The sequence below is a fragment of the Rhinopithecus roxellana genome, chromosome 15, assembly GCF_007565055.1.
Source record: "Rhinopithecus roxellana isolate Shanxi Qingling chromosome 15, ASM756505v1, whole genome shotgun sequence".
NCBI classification, from domain to species: Eukaryota; Metazoa; Chordata; class Mammalia; order Primates; family Cercopithecidae; genus Rhinopithecus; species Rhinopithecus roxellana.
Window position 1 is genome coordinate 2,971,621 of NC_044563.1, and position 21,470 is coordinate 2,993,090.

A 21,470-nucleotide genomic window follows, 5' to 3' on the forward strand; every position below is an offset into this window, starting at 1 on the left:
GAAAAAAAATAAACAAATATAAAAATAGGCAAAGCTGTTAGTGTCTGCTTGCATCTTACTTTACATCACAGTTCAGACTTAATAAAGTTATTATAAATGTAATGACTGTTGAAAGACCTTTCATGAAATATAAGTTTCCAGAGGACCAAAGAGTATTTCTTCTGGAAAAAAAATTAGAAATATGTTTTATACTAGATGGAAACCTTGCATCAGCTGCTTAAACTTTATTCAAATTCAGAGAATTTGTATTGTAGAGAAATCCTACAAGTGTCATAAATGTGGAATAACATTTGTTCAGAAACTGTAGCTTAGAAAACACCAGAGTTCATACTAAAAGATATTTTACAAATGCAGTAAATGGAAAAAATAAGCAAAATCAAGTCTACGGAAACACTGGAGGATTCAAGAGAGAAAGGAATAGGGCACGGACACATTCAGAAAAGATGCCGAATCAGAGTGTTGAGTCTACAGACTCATCTAGACTTAAAACAGATCATTCATTAGCTGGGTGTGTGCACCTGTAATTCCAGCTACTCCAGAGGCTGAGGCAGGAGAACTGCTTGAGCCTGGGAGGCGGAAGTTGCAGTGAGCCAAGATCGTACCACTGCACTCCAGCCTGAGTGACAGAGCTAGACTCTGTCTCCAAAAAAAAGGAGATTGATTTTTAGTAGTTATAATTACATTCTAAATGTACTTTTTTGCATTGAAAGAATGTTAAGTGTTTTGAAAAGTGAATATTGATGTAATTCAACTCTCAATTGATGCTATGTCTTCATTTCTAGTTCTGATTGATGCTATGTCTTCATTTCTAGTTCTGATGTGAAAACACACAGTCAATTCTTATTGTTGCATCAGAAATATGAGAAATCCCTTTACATTAGGTGTGCATCACTGATACACTTGTCCATGAAAGGCGAAAGGCTCTGAAATGTCAGATGCATGAATAACATCTTGATCAAGAGGCTCTTTGTGGTTGTCTTACATACTTGTAAGTGGTTCATGAGGTAGGAAGATTCTTCTGCATTATTGGAAGAGGGAACCATTTTGAATTTTATAAATCATTGGTTTTACCAGTATTTCATGAAGATAATATAGCATAAATTTTTAAATGTTTTATAAGATTCTGTGTGAACTTAGTTTTTAATTAAACACAATTGTGTTAAATGTGTTAAGTTCATGAAATAAAGTGTTATCCTACCAAAAACCAATTCCGCCTTACTCAAGGGTGTTGATAACAGGGGGTAACAATATGCTATTGGGTGGCATAGTGGAACAGCATCTCCAGTGATCTCTATTCCCAGTGACTTTTTGACTGCAAGTAATTTGAAGAATATTGTTCCCATAGTTTTTTATACTTTTTTTGTAACTACAGTCACCATTATTGCTATAATAAAGATTATACAGGAGTTTAAATAAAATACATACATTTCTGAGTATTTTATTTTCCAATATTTTTTGTTGGATGTACAACTATTCTGCCCTGACAAAACACACGGAGAGTTTTAGTTTTGATTCACATGGAGTTAAATATACAAATATATTACTGTAAAGATAAACTACGCTGAGCATGGGGACTCACATCTGTAATCCCAGCATTTTGGGAGGCCAAGGTAAGAGGATCACTTGAGCTGAAAAGTTTGGGAACAGTCTGGGCAACATAGTGAGACCTTGTCTCTACTATAGATTTTTAAAAAATTAGCTGGGAGTGGTGCTGCACGCTTTCAGTCCCAGCTACTCAGGAGGCTGAGGCGGAAGGATCATGTGAGCCTGGGAGATATCAAGGCCGCAGTGAGCTATGATCATGCCACTGCACTCCAGCCAGGGCAGCAAAGCGTGCCCTTGTCTCAAAAAAAAAATAAAAATAAAAATAAAAAAGAGAACAAAGCAAACGCAATAAAGATGAACTTTAGGTTTAAGAGAATTATGGAGCAAGTAATTGTGTTTGTATGAGTGTTGGTGTCTACCTAGTTTGAAGGTACAGACCACAAAGAAAATAGCAGGATTGGATAAAACAGATAATTTTAATAGACATGATTATTTACTATAGAAAACTATAAACCTCAAAGATGTTGAAAGAAATCTCTGTTCTTTCCTTTGTATTGAATTCATTTCTGTAAAATATTCTGGCTGCTGGTTCGGAATCTCCTCATGCAAACCCTCTGTTTTTACTTGCCTCTTATTCATGCTGGACCTCATATCAAATGTCCCTATCCCATTGTTCACGCAGCATTATTTCCATGCCCTGCCCAGGGATGAGAAGAAGAATTTACATAAACCTTAGTGATGCTCCCCAAATCATTTTCAGATGTGAGCAATTTCACAATGAGTGTACTAAGTAATATTTTATATAACTCGTACATTTTATTTAGTGATTTCATTTAAAGAACCCAATTTAAGCCAATTTTTCTTTAGTTATTGTTCTTTTACTTTTTATAATTGATATCGTTGGGTTTATTTACATTATCGGGCAGTTTGTTCAGGTAAACACTGGGGATGCTTCGTAAGTTATTGGGTTATTTTGATATGTAAAAGAAGTAAACAAATATAGTGCTGGCAAATAACATTTCTTATAATTAGAAGTAAATAATTCTGTTGAAGCAAGTTTGTGTTTTCAAGTTAGAGACTGAAGACATCCATGGTGAAGAAATGGTATTAATTTTGTATGTGGAGAGAGGACATCTGCTCCCAGGCTACACAACTGGCTTTCTCTAAACTTACGAAGAGGAATTCGCTTGTTTCATTTTCTAATAATCTCCAGCTCTCTGCCGTCTCCTTTTGTTCATCCCTAACTATGCATTGATCACAGCCCTTCTTTGCCTGTCTTACGGCTACACCTTTCTCACTGTTTTCCCCACCCCACATCACTCCACACAGCACTTTGCAGGTTCTGAAGAGAGGTTTGGAATTTTCTAATGTGGTGAGAAATAGCTTTCGCTGGAGTGTTTAAGGTCATTTATAGCCATGAATACATTTGGATCACTTAATTGGGACAAGAGGCGTGCACTGTCTGCAGGCCAGAAGATTCAGTCAGTCAGTTAGCACTGTCTGGATTTATTGGTAAAAGGTAGATGTTATTAAGTCCTAACACAGAGTGGTTACTATAACATTAGTTTGAATAGTAAAAACATTAATACCAGTGGGTTGTATATGGTAAGCACTGTATTAAGAAATGTCAAATTTTGAAATGTCTTAAGAGAAAATGTATTCTGAAATAATTTTTTAGGAGAGTTTATGGTAACTAAAAAAATTTACATTTTCTGTAAAACACTTATAGCATAATGTATGCTGTTATCAAGATGTATTTTTGAGTGTAAGTGGAGCAATTAGAGAATGACCTCTGTGGATTTAAGATTTTGAATGGGCAGGGCGCGGGGGCTCACGCCTGTAATCCCAGCACTTTGGGAAGCTGAGGCGGGCAGATCACCTGAGGTCAGGAGTTCGAGACCAGCCTGGCCAACATGGTGAAACCCTGTCTCTACTAAAAATACAAAAATTAGCTAGGCATGGTGGTAAGCTAATTTTTGGAAGCCCAGCCACTGTGAGATGGGATTCCACTGCACTAAATAACTTGTGTATACATAGCACTTTACACTGTTTTGATGTTGTGATATTTTTTGTCCATGGTTTCTAGCTGATAACTCCCACAGACTTGGTGAGTCTTTTGTTACTAGTTTGGTGCAAAAGTTATTGCAATTACTTTTGCAGCAACCTAATAGACTATTGAACGTTTTAGCCTCAGGGGCAGCCTCTGGTGTCCTCCTGCGCTCCTTCCACTCTGATGGTCCCTTGCCTTGTTGACTGTGGGTCTTGAGACCCGAGACAGTAACCCCTACTTACCCCATGCCCTGGGGGAAGGAATGGTGATGGCACGAAGCTTCCATGAGAACCCAAGAGGGGCCGGGGAACGGTGTCTCACGCTTGTAATCCCAGCACTTTGGAAGGCCGAGGCGGGCGGACCACGAGGTCAGGAGATCGAGACCATCCTGGCTAACACAGTGAAACCCTGTCTCTACCAAAAATACAAAAAATTGGCTGGGCGTGGTGGCACGTGCCTGTAATCCCAGCTACTAGGGAGGCTGAGGCAGGAGAATTGCTTGAACCTGGGAGGCAGAGGTTGCAGTGAGCCGAGATCGTTCTACTGCACTCCAGCCTGGGCAACAGAGCGAGACTCTGTCTCAAAAGAAAGAAAGAAAGAAAGAAAGAAAACCCAAGAGGACTGGGTTCAGAGAGCTTTTCTGGGTAGCTGAGTGCAGGGAGGGTCCTAGAGGGTGGCACCTGGGGAGAGCATGGAAGCTCCGCACCCCTCGCCCTGTGCCTCACCCTACGTGGCTCTTCATCTATAGTCTTTGCAATATCCTCTATAATACACTGCTAGACATTAGCATTTCCCTGAGTTCTGTGAGCTTAATGAGGGGGTCATGGGAACCCCAACTTGAAGCTGGTAGGTCAGAGGTTCTGGAGGCCCGGACTTGCGACTGTTTTGTGTGTGTGTGTGGCGGTGGGGGGGGGGGGGGTACAGTCTTGGGAACTGAGCTCTCAATGTGCTTTCTCTGGGTAGATGGTGTCAGAACTGAATTAGAGGATACCCAGCTGGCGCCCACTGCTTAGTGTGAGGGAAAAATAAAGCCCACGTTTGGTCACAGAAATCTTGTGTCGATGATTGTTACGGTGGGAGAGTAAAGGAGAAAACACCGTGCCTGCCATCTCTCTCCTTGGTTTCACCTCTTGTTACCGGTGGCGAATCCACAGGGGTATGCGGCGGCCTCAATTCTCGTCTCCTCAGAAGACAGAATTCCACTGAGGGGCATGGGACTGAGGCAAGTTTTAGAGCAGGAGTGGACGTTTATTAAAAAGCTTTAGAGCAGGAACGAAAGGAAGGAAAGTACATTTGGAAGAGGGCCCAGCAGGCTACTTGAGAGTCAGGTGCGTGGTTTGACCTTTTGACGTGGGGTCGCCATGCTTCCGGGGTCCTGCATTACGGTTCCCGGATTCCTCCCTTGGGGAGCGCGAACCATATGCACGGTGGCTGCCGGCGCTTGGGAGGGAGCATGCGCAGTGTGTTTACTGGAGTTGTGCGCATGCTCACTTGAGGTGTTCTTCCCTTGCCTGTCTAGCATTCCTAGACAGCACCTGCCGAGTGCCCCCCACTCTCTGCTATCCAGACAGCACCTGCTGAGTGCCCCCCACTCTCTGCTATCCAGACAGCACCTGCCAAGTGCTCCCCACTCTCTACTATACAAACAGCACTTGCTGAATGCCCCTCACTTTCTGCTATCCTGACAGCACCTGCCGAGTGCCCCCCACTCTACTATCCAGACAGCACCTGCCGAGTGCCCCCCACTCTACTATCCAGACAGAACCTGCCAAGTGCTCCCCACTCTCTACTATACAAACAGCACCTGCTGAGTGCCCCCCACTCTACTATGAAGACAGCACCTGCCGAGTGCCCCCCACTTTCTACTATCCCAATAGCACCTGCCCCCCCCACTCTCTGCTATCCCAACAGCACCTGCCGAGTGCCCCCCATTCTCTGCTATCCAGACAGCACCTGCCGAGTGCCCCCCACTCTCTGCTATCCAGACAGCACTTGCCGAGTGCCCCCCACTTTCTGCTATCCCGACAGCACCTGCCAAGTGCCCCCCACTTTCTGCTACCACGCCACTTAGTACTGCTATGACCTAGAGACGGTGAGATCAGGATGGACCAAGGAGGCCTCGGGCAGCCACCCCCTGGGGGTCATCCCCAGTGGCAGCACACTGGGAGGGACAGGGTCTGCTGGGGGCCACCTCGGTACCGGGCACATCACAGTTAGAAGGCTCCCTGTTGGCCCAGGACAGAGGGAAATCTATAGCCTGGCTTAGGGAAAGCTGGCCAGTGAGAGGAGACAGAGCGGGGACAGGGGAAGAAAGGCCGCGCAGACCTGCAGAAGCAGCATGGTGAGAGGATCACTCCCTGTACCCCAGCCCAGGGCCCCCAGTCGCTTCCTGGGAAATTCACCCTTGGCTGTGGTCTGTGTCCCGGCCTGGGCCCTGGGTTTGGTGTGGGGCTCTAGGTGAGGCTGGGAAGCAGGAGTGTTCCAGGCAGAGGGGCCGGGCATGGGGGAGAGAAAGGACGGACACCCGGTGGGCAGCACAGACCCCAAATCCACTCCACCCTCCTGGAGGCTCTGGCCTGTGCACCCATCTTCATCTCATCTTCACCCTGCAAGGATGGGAGGCTGAGACTCCCTGGGGCTACCCTGGAGAGAGGGTTCCAGGACCAAGGGGAGCTCTGGAGAGGATGGAAGAGCCGCTCCTCATCCCATTCCATAAAAAGACCAAGGTGCCCAGAATGGCAGGAAGACGAACACGAAGGGGGACCCACAGGGCCCCGCCCCTGCCCCACACCTGGCCCCATGCCCAGATGGGGTGGTTCTCCCACATGACAGGAGTAAGGCCGACTAGTCCCCAGACTCCCAGGAAGAAAGCTCTGCGGGGACCATCTCCCCAGAACCTTCTGGAATCCAGGACAGGAAGGTGTATACGGGTGGGAGAGGAGGTCTTCTCTCCTTCATTTTCTGCTCATGATACCCCTCCCTGCCCGGGAGCCACCATTCTTGTTCCTGCAGCAAAGATGCCACACAGGGTGGTGGTTGGACCTCTCCTACCCAGGCGGCTTCCATCAGAGAGTGCCAGAGTTCACGGGGAAGCACACGCTGGCGGGAGGTCAAAACCACATGCATTGGATTCCAGCCTCTTTTTAAGCCCAGGCTTTATTCCAGCCTCTTTTTGAGGAATTTGACTGAAAAGTTCCCTCCTTCTCGGCTGATGTGCCGTGCAGTTCTGGGCTCCTACCCTTGGCTCCAGCAATGCTGGTGACGAGGTGCTGGGGTCCCCGAGGACAGCAGGCCTCCAGGAAGGATCTGGCCTCAGTCCACGCTGTCCAGGGACTGTGGCGCTGCCCTCTCAAGCTGTAGCACCTGGAAAGAGAGGCCTGTGACACCACAGCCCTGCGAGGACAGACTGTGGGGCTGTCGAAACACTGGCACACACCAAAAGTAGGTCACAAGTCCCAGAGGTGAAAAAGTAAATTACCAGAGTCTCCACCGGATGCTGGGAGTGTGCGCTGGAAAAGCCTGGAGGGGCGGGTCCAGCACACGCACAGCTGTCACCGCAGACGGCAGCAGGGCAGTGTCTCCACCTTTACCTGAATCTGTCTCTGATGTTCCTACATGTGTCACTCTTTTGGCTGCACAGCGTCTGAACCCCTTCCTGATCTGAGGGAGCTCACCCCTGAGTGCATCTTGGTGGAAGCCAAGCCCCCACCTCCCACTACAGAGGCCAGAGCTGGGGTAGCTCTCTCTCCTGTCCTAGGTGGCCGAATGACAGGGCCCCTCACCCGAGGCTTGGCTACTCCACTGCCCGGTGACCCAGGGACACTGGGATTCAAGGATGGCAGAGCAGGTTGGCATCCAGCCCAGACAGGGTGTGGCGCATGGGCTTGTCCAGCCACAGCAGGGGATATAGGGCAGCAGCCACCTGGCCTGAGTCCCAGCTTTCCAGACCCTGTGACCCCTGCCCTCCCTTCCACGCTCTAAGTCACTCTTTCAGCAAGTTCCATTCCACAGAAATCAGCCAGACACAGTATCTCTTCCTTACAACTATGCAGCCCCAAACACCTTCCAGCCCCAAATGTCAGCATTCCTCAACCTTGGCACCACCAACATGTGGAACAAAGAATTCTCTGCTAGGCATGGGGTTGGGATGGGCCTGTCCTGCACACGGAAGGACATTCAGCAGCATCCCTGGGCTTCACCCACGGGATGCTGGGAGCACAGACCCCAGTCCAGTCGTGATAACCAAAATCATCTCCGGTCATCACCTAATGTCCCTAATATGTGCACACACACAGTGGAGAACTATGCAGCCTTCGGAAAGAAGGAAATTCTGCCATTTGCAACAATACGGATGAACCTAGATGAACATCTTAAGTGAAATAAGCCAGGCAGAGAAAGACAAATACTGCATGATCTGAGTCATCTGTGGAATCTCAAAAAGGTGATCTCGTGGAAGCAGAGTGTGTGATGGCGACCAGCAGGGGCTGGTGGGTGGGAAGATGTTGGTCAAAGGCCACAAAAGAAGTAAGTTCAACAGATCCAGTGCACAACATGGTGACTATAGTTAATATTGGAAAATTGCTAAGAGAGTAGATTTCAAGTGCTCTCACCACACACAAATAATAGGCGTGTGGGGTAACGCATGCACAGTGAAAGAGCCTGACTTAGCCGTTCCACCGTGACGCTCATACCGAAACGTCATGTTGTACACCATCAATATATAGAACTTTTATTTGTCAACATGAGAAAAGTAAATTTAAAAAACACTTTAAACATACTTGTCCCTTTGCAGAAAGGAGGACAGTAAAAAAGTCACTGTGAATATAAGAAAGTTTTTCAATCCTTCATGGAAATAACCTCACGTTTCTTCTACAGACATGAAACATGGAGAGAGAAACATTTCTGCTGGATTTACCTGATTTTCTATGCATCGAAACTGCCAAGGCCAGCCTGTGTTGTATAGGAACGGTCGCAGATCAAACCTGTTGTCCTCAGGGCTGTAGTTCTCCGCGTGGTACGCGGGCGTGAGCGTGGTCATCTTGTGTCTGTTCATGGAGTACTTGGAGAAAAACCGCTTCACTTTGTCAGCGACCTGGTTGGCGTGCAACACACCAGCTTCATGTTAGCAAAGCTGGAGAGACCCCAGGCTGGAATTCCCATGCTGGACCACACAAGCAAACGGCGAATGGGTTACTCCCCACACAGGACCTTCCCCAATGGCAGGCATGGGGGATGCCCACACTCATGCCGGGGGCGCTGGCCGAGCTATGAAACCGGCATCCCCCTGCCTCTGATGCTATGAAAACGGGGTCCCCTGCCTCTGATGCCATGAAAACAGGGTCCCCTGCCTCTGATGCTATGAAACCGGGGTCCCCCTGCCTCTGATGCTATGAAACTGGGGTCCCCCTGCCTCTGATGCTATGAAAACAGGGTCCCCTGCCTCTGATGCTATGAAAACAGGGTCCCCCTGCCTCTGATGCTATGAAAACGGGGTCCCCCGCCTCTGATGCTATGAAAACGGGGTCCCCCGCCTCTGATGCTATGAAAACAGGGTCCCCCTGCCTCTGATGCTATGAAAACAGGGTCCCCCTGCCTCTGATGCTATGAAAACAGGGTCCCCCGCCTCTGATGCTATGAATACAGGGTCCCCCTACCTCTGATGCTACGAAAACGGGGTCCCCCTGCCTCTGATGCTATGAAAACGGGGTCCCCCGCCTCTGATGCTATGAAAACAGGGTCCCCCGCCTCTGATGCTATGAAAACGGGGTCTCCCTGCCTCTGATGCTATGGCATGCTGACTCGGGGGATCTGAGATAAATCCCGCGAAGATTTATTTCACAAGGCTTCCAGAAGGTTCCATGGGACTACCATGCTTGTGGGCTTCAGCCCCGGCAAGACTCACAACTAGCAGAAAAGCAATACTATTCTGACCCTGAAGTTTACATTCTGCCCTCAAAGAAAAGGGAGGGCTTGTTTCATGTCATGTTTACCTGGCTGTGGGTGAGCCTCACTCAGATTAACTTTGGCCCAGCAGAAGACCAGAGTTGGTAAAAACAACTGGAGAGTGTTACTGTGTGAGACACAGTTTTATTATGTTAGGCTCACACCGTTGTCTACTTGTTCCTACAGGTCAAACCAGCCTCTGCAAAGGGGACATTACCTAACTGGTCTCCCTCTGTGACACGTCCCACGGGCTTTACCTGTCTTGGGGTGCAGATGTGTCTCCACATGCCGAGGAGTTTGCAGAACATGCTGTAGGGTCCCATCTTGGCCACCTTCCTGAGTTTCCCATAGACCGAGAGCTCCGCGTATGTCATCCCCATATCTTCCTATGCACGACAAAAATCCGTTCCACAGTGACAGCAAGTCACAGTGGGAGGACAGCCTACAGCTTCTTTTGGAGTTGGGGACCAGAGACCAAGGAGGTGAGACTCTCCCAGGGAGGTAGGAGCAGAGGTGGGCTTTACTCCCCATCGCTGGTCAGCCAGTAAGGAGGTAGCATTTGGAAAACAGCAACGAAGAACCAGGCATTTGGTTTGGAGGACTGCAGTGGGTGGCCTGTGGCTCACCAAGAGTGCTCATGTCTGAAGGCCCAGTTCCTGGGGATGTGACTTTATTTGGAAAAAGAGCGTAGGCCACGCGTGGTGGCTCACACTTGTAATCCCAGCGCTTTGGGAGGCCGAGGTGGGAGGACTGCTTGAGCCCAGGGGTTTAACATGACAAGACCTTATCTCTACAAGAAATAAAAAACTAGCTGGGTGTGGTGGTGTGTGCACCTGCAGTCCCAGCTACTTGGGGGGCTGAGGTGGGAGGATCACCTGAGCCTAGGACATCGAGGCTGCAGTGAGCCAAGATTGCGGCTCTGCACTCCAGCCTGGGTGACAGAGCCAGACCCTGTCTCTTAAAAAAAAAAAAAAAAAGAAAGAAAAAAAAGAAAAAGAAAAAGAAGAGAAAAAGATAAAGAGTCTTTGCAGATGTAAATAAGTAAAGAATCTGAAGGTGACATGACTCTGAATGTGGGGTGGGGCCTGCATCCAATGACATCCCTTATGAGGGCCAGGAGGACACGTGGAGAACGGGAGGAGGCCACAGGAAGAAGGAAGCAAAGGATGGAGTGACGCAGCCACAAGCCAAGGAACACCTGGAGTCCCCAGAAGACGCAAGAGGCAAGAAAGGACCCCCTAGAACAGCGGTCGCCAACCCCCAGGCCATGGATGGGCAATCACAGAGCAGGAGGTGAGCGGAGGGGTGAGTGAGCATTACCGCCTGAACTCCGCCTCCCATCAGATCCTCGGTGGCATAGATTCTCACAGGAGCGCGAGCCCTACTGTGAACTGCACAAGCGAGGGATCTAGGTTGCACGACCCTTATGAGAATCTACCACCTGGTGATCTGAAGTGGAACAGTTTCATCCCAAAGCCATCTCCCACTCTCTGTTTGTGGAAAACATTGTTTTCCAGGAAACCCTGGTGCAAAAAGACCGGGGACCACTGCCCCAGAGCCTTCGGAGGGACCAGGACTCTGCCAACACCTTGATTCCAGACCCTGGCCTCTGGATCTGTGAGAGAAGAAATTCCTGTTGTTTTAAGCCACCGGGTCATTAGTGACAGTAGCCCCACAAATCATCCGAGGAAGGCGTGGCACACGGAGCAGATGGAGCCTATCTGCTGCCCTCCTGAGCCCATGCCCTGAAGTGTGGGGGACTGAGAGAAGAGGGCTGGGGGCTCACTGAAATCGGGGCCATGTTGGAGGCCACGAGGTGCCACTGGTATCACTATCACAGCGCCAGGCAACAAATGCCTCAAGCCAGGCTCAGAGGAGCCGATTTCACCCTGAGGCTCATACAACCCAGGCTCCTTCCATTGTTCAAGACCCGCTCCGATTTTCCCTGGATTCCTACCACACCCCAGGGCCATCATCAGACAGTAGGGCCACAGCCATTGCGGGGCCTTTTTGTCTATCCCTCCAGGGGACTCTAAGTGTTTTCACTGCAGTGGCCACATCTGTGTTGCTTTCCACGGAGTCCCCAGCACCTGACGGGTTGTGCACAAATGGCTGCTTGACACGTTTCTTTCCCATGAAGTGAGCATTTTCCAGTGTAACATTTAATTCCTTCAATTCAACAATAGCTGGAGACTTCAATACCCCACTTTCAATAATGGACAGAACAACTAAGATGAAAAATCAGCAAGGAAATGGAAGATACAGACAACTCTGTCAAGCAGGGAGGCCTGTCATACGGCTGCCGGGCGCTGCACCCAGCGGCAGCGGAACCCACCTTCCTCCCAAGGGCACACGGGACACTTCCCAGGCCCGACCATCCAGAGAAGCCTCAGACAACTTTAAATGTGGAAGTCATACAAAGTGCTTTCTCACCACAATGGAATAAAAGTACAAATCAGTAACAAAAATTTTGGAAATTCACAGATACGTGGAAATTAAAGAGCATATTCCTAAATAATCAATGGATCAAGGAAGAAGAGTCACCAAGGGAATCAGAAAATACTTGGATAAATGAAATGAAGACACAACAGACCAAAACGTATGGGAGGCACCTGAATGCAGTGCTAGGAGGGAAACTTGTAGCTGTAAACACCTACCTTAAAAAAGAAAAAGATCTCAAATCAATAACCTAACTTTCCACCTTGAGATGCTAGAAAAAGAAGAGCAAATGAAACCCAAAGCCAGCACAAGGAAGGAAATGACAGAGATCGGAGGGAAATTAATGAAAGACAATAGAGAAAACCAACAAAACAAAAAGTTATGCTTGGAAAGACAAAAAAAAAAAAAAAAAATTGACAAACCTTCAGCTAAAATGACCAAGAAAAAAGAATGAAGACTCAACTAAAATCTGTAATGAAAGAGACACCTTAGTGACCTTACAGAAATCAATGGCGAGGCCGGGTGCGGTGGGTCTGCAGACCCAGCACTTTGGGAGGCCGAGGGCAGGCGCATCACCTGAGGTCAGGAGTTCGAGACCAGCCTGACCAACATGGAGAAACCCCGTCTCTACTAAAAATACAAAATTAGCTGGGCGTGGAGGCGCATGCCTGTAAATCCCAGCTACTTGGGAGGCTGAGGCAGGAGAACTGCTTTCTTGAACCCGGGAGGCGGAGGTTGCGGTGAGCCGAGATTGCGCCACTGCACTCCAGCCAGCCTGGGCAACAAGAGCAAAACTTCATCTCAAAAACACAACAAAACAAAAGAAATCAATGGATCATCAAGAAAGATAGGCGTGCATCACTTAATGACAGGGATACAGTCTGAGAAACACACGGCCAGGCCACTGCATCTTGTGAACATCCTCAAGGCACTTACACACATCCAGATAGTCTAGCCTCCTACACGCCTGTGCTCCATGGTACAGCCTGAGCTCCTTGGCTACACACGGGCACAGTATGTTGCTGTACTGAATACTCTGGGCCAGTCTAACACAATTCTAAGTATTTATGTATCTAAATGTAGAAAAGGGACAGTAAAAATACAGTAGAAAGGATAAAAGATGGGGCACCTGCGTAGGGCACTTCCCAGGACTGGAGCTTGCAGGACTGGAAGCCGCTCTGGGTGAGTCAGGGAGTGAGTGGTGGGTGAACGGGAAAGCCTGGGATGCTACTGTGCTACTGTGGGCTTTCTAAGCACTGTAAACTTAGGCTACAGTCAATTAATACAAATATATTTTTCTTCCTTCAATAATACATTAACCTTAGCTTATTGTAACCTTTATACCTTATAAACTTTTTTTGTTTGTGTTGTTTTGTTTTGCTTGTATTTCTTTGGTAGAGATGGGGTTTCACCATGTTGGCCAGGCTGGTCTTGAACACCTGACCTCAGTGATTTGCCCACCTCAGCCTCCCAAAGTGCTGGGATTACAGCTGTGAGCCACTGCGCTCAGCCTTACCTTATAAACTTTTTAATTAAAAAAAAATTGGACTCTTATAATAACAGCTTAAAACACAAATACACTGTCAGCTGCCACACACAAAAATTAACTCAACTGGCTCACAGACCTAAACATAAGGACTTTAACAATAAAACTGTTGGAAGAAATTATAGGAGCAAATCTTTGTGACCTAAGGAAGTTGGAGGGTCATGGATCTAATTGTAAAAATATTTTTTCTTATTCTATAAGCTTCTTTCTATTAAAAAAAGATTTTTTATTTTGCTTTTTAACATTTGTTGTTAAAAACTAGTAACACAAACACATCGATCAGCCTGGGCCTGCCCTGGGTTAGGATCATCAGGCTTGGCAGAAATTCTCTCTAGCTGCGACAGCATGACCCTGTAAATCGGAATCTTGAGGTTACTAAAAAGCTCTGAGCACTTTTACATGAGCTCAACAAGGTGCAGGGTATATGGTCAATATGCAAAAATCAACAGTGTTTCTCTATAAACTAGCAATGAACAATCTACACATGAAATTATTAAAACAACTCCATTCACCAGAGTACCAAAAACGATAAAATATTTTGAAATACATTTGGCAAAAGAAGTGCAACCTTAAATTCTGAAAACTAGAAAAAACATGTTGAAAGACATTAGAGGCCGGGCACACTGGCTCACCCCTGTAATCCTAGCACGTTGGGAGGCCAAGGCGGGAGGATTACTTGAGGCCAGGAGTTTGAGGCCTCATGTTTTGGCCAACATGGTGTAAGCCCATCTCTACTACAAATACAAAAAAATTAGCAAGGCGTGGTGATGCACACGCATAATCCCAGCTACTCAGGGGGCTGAGGCAGGAGAACTGCTTGGGTCAGGGAGGTGGAGGTTGCAGTAAGCTGAGATTGTGCCACTGCAACTCCAGCCTGGGCAACAGAGTGAGACACTGTCTAAAAAAAAAAAAAAATTAGGGACAACTTAAATAAGTAAGACATTCCATGTCCCATGTTCATGGATCAGAAGAGTTCTTATGATTATGATGGCAGAACTCCCCAAACTGACCTACAGTGTCAATGCAATCTCCATCAAAATGCAAGCTTTTTTTTTCTCCAGAGATTGACAACCTGATCTCAAAATTCATATGGATATTCAAGAGGCTCAGAGTAGCCAAAATCCTTCCTACAAAGTTATAATAATCAGGACAGTGTGGGACCAGCATAAGGAAAAACAGAAAAGATCTGTGGAACAGAATTAAGTGTCCAGAAATAAATCCTACATTTACAACAAGGGTGCCAAGCTAAATCAATGGGGGAAAGAATCATCCTTTCAGCAAATGGTGCTGGGACCACTGGATATCCACATGCAAAGGGATGAAACTGAACCCCTTCCTCACACCACACACAAAAGTAACTCAACTAGATCACAGACCTAAATGTAAGGATGAAAACTAGAAAAAGCTTGGAAGAAATTATAGCAGCAAGTTCTTGTGACCTAAGAGGCTAGAGTGTCATGGATCCTATCATAAAAAGCCCACAGCCACTTCTCCCAGCATCCATTAAGCTACAAACCACAACCTGGGCCTCATCATGAAGGGTCCAGCGTGCAGTGGAGGAGTCAAGGGCGATTCTCCTCCTAGGTCACTCTAAAGCACAAGCAGAGACACCCCTCCTGCCTGCAAGGGACTTGTGTTCCTCCGCCCGCCATCTGCTCTCCCTCCCCTCCCACCATGTTATCCCCGTTCTGGGGCCCCAACCATGAGGAAGTGAATTGAAGTGTCAAAGGCCAGCAATGTGACTGACACTGAGCTCTGGGCACCCAGGCCAGGGACCCAGTGACAGTGATGGAGCACAGCTCCTGGGGTCAGGTAGGAGGTGGGAAAAACCAGCACCACCATGCAGGAGGTGGGGAGGAGGGCAGGAAGCGCCATGGCAAAGCCACTGCCATTACCTCGTCGGTCTGGGACACCTGTCCATCAGCCAAGGGCTCCAGCTCTGCGGTGGCCGGTGCCGACAGGATGCTGCAGCCAAAACACACAGAGGTGGGTCAGTGCAGCTGCGAGGGTGGTGTGAACTCTGGGAGAGAATCCCCAAACTAAGTTTCCCGAGTATGCTGGCCCTAGTCACTCCATTCACCCTGGGCAGGACATCACCAAGGCTTGCGATGCTGGGCTTCCCAGCAGGCGTGAGCACCCTGGGCTGAGGAGCGTGGGCACTGCTGTGGCCTCCCGACCCCAGGAGGAGAGGCAGAGATGGAGGCACAGTGCAGGGCCAGTCCACCGGGCACCGTCCACACCTGGGTCGAGGGGACTCTGCTGTAGGGAATGTCAATGGCCTGTGCACTGCACGATGTTGAGGAGTACCCCTGGCCTCTACCTGCTAATGCTCAGCACACCCCGTGTGGCGAAGCTAACTAAGCATGTCTGCAGACATTGCCTGCTGTCCCCTGGGGGGCACAGTCACCCCAGTGAGAATAAGCAGAGAAGAAAACACATTCCCGTGGCAGGGAACCTTGGCAAAGGCCGAGGAAAGGTCTGGGCACTGATCCGTCTTCTGTCACTTCTAAAGCACAGGTGCTCTGCTCAGATGTGGCGAGCCTCGGTCCACCAAGCCTTGGCATGGGGAAGGGAGACAGGGCAGGCGGGGAAGGCAGGAGGCCGCAGCTCCGTGATCTGGCCAGAGCCTGGGAGCTGTGGAGGCACCCACAGGAAGAAAGGGAGGCTTGGTCACAGGCCTCAAGTGCCAGCTCAAGGGCAGGACTATTCAGCAGGCAACAGGAGCTACGAAGGAGCCTGAGTGTGGGCCAGGGTGGCCGGGCCCGTGCTGGGAGAGGAGCCCCGTGGCTATGGAGCCACAGCCCATGAGCACGCTCACCTCTGCAGGGCAGGAAGCTGGAAGCGCTCGATGCAGAACTGGACGAAGGCTCTCAGGTCCGTCTTGCTGATTCCGCCTATGGGGTTGATGTCTGCACTGGAGCAGTCATACTTGGTCAGGTAGCCCAGGAGACTGCAGGGAGAGGGAGAGAGAGTGCGGGTTCCCGAGGGGCCGCAGACTCCACCAACCGCAGCCATCCATGGAGCTGCTTCTTCCAGGGGCCCTGAAGCCAGAAGCGTGGCAAATTCAAGCGTCCTGGAGAAGTCCCAGAGCAACCCGCAAAGGTGGCAGAGGCTGCAGATGACCCAGGAGGGCCTTTGAGCGCAACAGAGGAGACAATGGGGATGGCAGGCAGGTTTTGGGGGTCACCAGCACGGAGCTGGGAGCAGCCGTCTGAACAGAGCTGAGGGACAGAGGTCTTGGGGTGTCGGGAGTGAGCAGGGACTCGACACACATGGACGGACACTCTGCTGCCCGTGCGGCCGGGCCCCTCCCCTGCCTGTCAACTCTGAGGCCTGTGGTGGGCAGAAGAATCCATCCCTCACTAAGATGCCCACGTCCTAATCCTTAGAACCTGTGACTCTGTCACCACACAGGGCAAAGGGGTCTTTGCAGATGGACTCAGGTGGGGACTGGAGATGCGGGGGTGATGCTGGATTGCAGGGTGGGCCCGAAAGGCAATCACAGGGGTCCTTAAAAGAAGGGGGTGAAAGTGAGACTCGGGGGAGCCCTGACTACAGGGGAAAGGCAGAAACGTGGGGCCGCTGGTGGTGAAGACGGAGGAGGTCGTGAGCCAAAGAAGGCAGGACTCCAGAGCCTGGAAATGGTAGGAAACAGATTCTCTCTGGGGCGTCCAGAAGGAACCCACCATGTCCACACCTTAACTTGAGCCGGGGGACCCATACTGGACGTGTGTCCCACAGAACTCAGGGACCATAAATGTGTGTTGTTGAAGGCACTAACCTAGTGGTACTGGGTTCCAGCCGCCCTTCTCCACCCCACCCCACTGCCACCGCTGGCATAGGCCTCCAGGTTCTCCACGGGACTCCTGGCTGACCACCCATCTCTACCACACCAGGCCAGGCCAGGCCCTTCCACTGTCTGAATCCCCTCAACGCTGCCCTTGACCTTGCAAGGCCTTCCAGGCTGGCCCCTGCCTACCCCACCAGAGGCATTTCTCGACACTCTCAATCTCACACCTCCACGCCTTCTCACCCTTCCAGACCCTCACCATGGAGCAATGTCGGGGGGTGTAAGACCTCCAGGGTCCCAACAGAGGGACAAGTGAGACCCTGTGCTGCCTTCAGTGAGGGCTGTCCCAGTCGCCCCATCACTCCCTGTCCTGTCCCGCCCAAGGGTCCTTTAGCAGGAGCTGGGATATGGGCCAGACGGGCCAGGGGAGATGACAGTCTCCATCTTACCACTTTTTCTCTTCCATCCCCAGTGACTGCCAAGGACTGGGGAAATCCGCCTGGGCTGACTCAGAGAGCAGAGCCAGGGGAAATCCCGCAGTGCAGAGCTCAGCTCAACCTGCAGACCCACAGGGCCAGGTTGGCGGCCTCGTCTTGGCGGAAGGAAACTCCGGCTGGGAGGTGGGGACCATGGGGATGGGGAGGCACGGTTACAGGGGGAAAATTGAGGCAGACTTTTTCTGGTGAAATCAAGACTGATTTGGTGGATTGGTGAGACTCTGAAGCCAGCAACAGGCATGGCCATAAATTTCAACACAGGACCACCGAGTTCCAGCAGCTGTCCCCTCCTCTTGCACTCTGCATGGAGCTTTCCCCCAGGCTGGTCACTTCCATCAGCCAAAATCATGTTGTTAGATGCCCACTTTCAACACAGTCTCTCAGCCCTGCATTCCCATGCTGACCCCAACTTAACCCTGCAGGGCTGGCTTCACTCTCCCCTCCCCTCCTGCTCCCTCTGGAACCTTCTCCTGGGCCTGCCTCTGAACCCAACCCTCCTGCTGCTGTGGATGCGCTGGCCGGGCCCCCAGCAAAGCCACCCTCCTGCTTGGTCACCTGCTCTCATCTCCTCGCTAGCAACATCCCCACTGTCCTGCACCAGCAAGTCCGCTCCCTCTCTGTTGGTCTTTTCTTTACAGCATCTTAAGGCAAGAAAACCAATGGAGACCAGTCTGGGCAACAGAGCGGAAACAAAAAAAAATTAGGCATGGTGGTGCGCCTACAGTCCCAGCTACTTGGGAGGCCAAGGTGGGAGGATCGCTTGAGCCCAGGAGGTCGAGGCTGCAGTGAGCCGTGACGGTGCCACGGCACTCCAGCCTGGGTGACAGAGCAAGACCCTGTCTCTGATAATAAAGCAAATTCCTTTTCCTGTCCCCACTGATCTCGGCAGCGCTTATCCTGCGCCTCCCCTCCCCTTCGAAGTGAAATTTCTGGAAACAGCTGTTTCTGGCTTCTCACACCTCCCCCTGCCCCACACCGCACACTTTCCAAAACCAGCTCTGTGGGTCTTCCAGTCCCCACTCAAGACCAGGCCTTTCAGGGAGACAATGACAGAACCTCAGTCCTGGGGCAGTCACGACTCAGGCCTTCATGGCTCTTCTCCACCCACCCTTGCCTCCCACAGGCCTTTATGAAACCCACTGCTTCTCAGTAGGGCCCTCCCTGGGCGAGCTGCTTACGAACTCCCAGCTCTCCCTTCCCCTGCTTGAGCTCTCGGCAGATGTTTCCCACAATACACATGTTATCAGCTGGGTTATCGCTGTCTGCTCCTACTTGCAGAGAACAAGAATTGTTTCCGACTCATTCACACCACTGGGAGGAAAGCCTGATGGGGGACAGGTGTCCAACAGGCCCCCGACGAGCAGACAGGGACGCAGCGGAACTAGAATCAGAAGCAATTCAACAACAGAATTACAGGGAAATTAAAAACAAAAACCAACACTACACACTTGAGATTCTCGCCAGAACGCAGAGGAAGAGAAGGACTGGCTGTGTCCAGTGAGAAGAAGACAGCAGATGGGGATGCGGCATGTGAAACAGACAGAAGGGCTTCGCTACATCATGAGGGGCGTGTCCGCAGCCACAGAGCCTTCTGTCCCGCAGCCAGAAAGGGGCAGCTGAGGGATTACGTTTGCTTCTTTTTTCTTTTTTTTTTTGAGACGGAGTCTCGCTCTGTCGCCCAAGTTGGAGTGCAGTGGCACCATCTTGGCTCACTGCCAGCTCCGCCTCCCGGGTTTACGCCCTTCTTCTGCCTCCACCTCCCGAGTAGCTGGGACTACAGGCACCCGCCACCATGGCTGGCTAATTTTTTGTATTTTTGGTAGAGACGGGGTTTCACCGTGTTAGCCAGGATGGTCTCGATCTCCTGACCTCGTGATCCGCCCGCCTCGGCCTCCCAAAGTGCTGGGATTACAGGCGTGAGCCACCACACCCGGCCCATTTGTTTATTTTCTAAATGGCATCTAGAGACCTTCCAGCTCTCAGAACCCAATCCCGCCCTGGAAAAAATACTCATGTTCTTTGTTAGCATTTTAAATACTAGAAAATGATGGACAAGAGTTGTGACGGGAACTGTTACAACACAATTTTATAACAGATCAAATTCTTCCGCATCGACAAAAGCAATGCAAAACCAAACCAAATGCCAATCTCCTCAACTACACCAGAGCTCAGAATACACACCAGCTATTCACCCCTCCTGAAAAATCAGTCCCTTACAAAGGCACCAGAGGCACCAGAAAAGCAACGATCAAAACAAGCATGAGGAGGATGAGAATGTTTACACAGTATCAGAGGTTAATTTCAGATGTCTGTAATTAGAACAATAAAATAGGATTTAAAAGTAAAAAATCAGTTTTAAAAGAGAACATGTCTGCAGACAGGCAAGGATGCAGAGTGATTAAGATACTCATACCCTTTGGGAGGCCGAGGCAGGCAGATCATGAGGTCAGGACATTGAGACTAACATGGTGAAACCCCGTCTCTCATAAAAATACAAAAAAATTAGCCGGGCATGGTGGTGGATGCCTGTAGTCCCAGCTACTAGGGAGGCGGAGACAGGAGAATGGCGGGAACCCAGGAGGTGGAGTTGCAGTGAGCCAAGATGGCGCCACTGCACTCCAGCCTGGGCGACACAGCGAGACTGTCTCAAAAAAAAAAAAAAAGACACTCACACCATAGAAAAAAGGGAGGGATAGATGGATGGAAGGAAGGAAATGTGGACAGATGGCTGGATGGATGGACAAAGGGAGAGATGGGCAGATGGATGGGTAGGTGGACAGATGAAATGGTGAATGAATATATGGATAGATGAGCGGACAGACGGACAGATGGGTGGATGGACAGACACATGGGTGGATAAATGGATAGGTGGGTGGGTAGATGAATGCGTGGATGGACAGGTGGGTGGAGGGATGTGTGGGTACATGGATGGATGGATGAATGCACAGACAGACAGATGGGTGAATGAATGGATAGGTGAGTGGGTGGGTGGATGGATGAATAGATGGGTCATAGGAGGGTGGGTGGACAGACAGATGGGTGGATGGGTGAATGGATGGATGAATGGATGGACAGACAGATGGGTGGGTGGGTGAATGGATGGATGAATGGATGGACAGACAGATGGGTGGGTGGGTGGGTGGGTGGATGGATGGATGGATGAATGCACAGACAGACAGATGGGTGAATGAATGGATAGGTGAGTGGGTGGGTGGATGGATGAATAGATGGGTCATAGGTGGGTGGGTGGACAGACAGATGGGTGGATGGGTGGATAGATGGATGCATAGACAAACAAATGAATACATGATAAATAGTTTTGGAAATTCCTCAGCTCCTAAGGAGCAACTAAGAATAGCACAGATGAGCTGAGAGGGGCAGAGGCTCCCCTAAGGGAAGTGGGGAAACCAAGGCTGGAAAAGAATTTCTAGCAGCCTCCACCGCTGGGCTCGAGGGGCAGCTTGAATTTTATCCAGAAAACAACAGTTTTGTTGAACAAGGAAGCAATATGAGAAGGGGAGGAGTATTTTCAGTCCACATAAAAAAATGAACTCTGGTTTGGAGGTAAAAACTAGCTGCAAAGGAATGACTTAAGAGGCAGTGGAATAGCCTAGAAAAAAGAGGGGAGCCTGACCATGGCAGAGGGCAGTGGGAAGATGA

General features: G+C 49.8%; 1 protein-coding gene across 2 annotated transcripts in view; it reads right to left on the reverse strand.

Annotated features, from left to right (window-relative positions):
• Nucleotides 1-6,725: 6,725 nt before the first annotated feature.
• NADSYN1 (NAD synthetase 1) overlaps nt 6,726-21,470 on the reverse strand; it is a 45,099-nt gene continuing 30,354 nt past the window's right edge. For both annotated transcript variants that reach the window (XM_010382092.2, XM_030917859.1), the window contains 5 exons: nt 16,342-16,473; nt 15,419-15,488; nt 9,796-9,924; nt 8,511-8,687; nt 6,726-6,958 (listed from right to left, as the gene is read on the reverse strand). In XM_010382092.2, the coding sequence (XP_010380394.2) occupies nt 6,908-6,958; nt 8,511-8,687; nt 9,796-9,924; nt 15,419-15,488; nt 16,342-16,473 (559 nt within the window). In that variant the 3' untranslated portion in view covers nt 6,726-6,907. The remainder of the gene's footprint in view (nt 6,959-8,510; nt 8,688-9,795; nt 9,925-15,418; nt 15,489-16,341; nt 16,474-21,470) is intronic.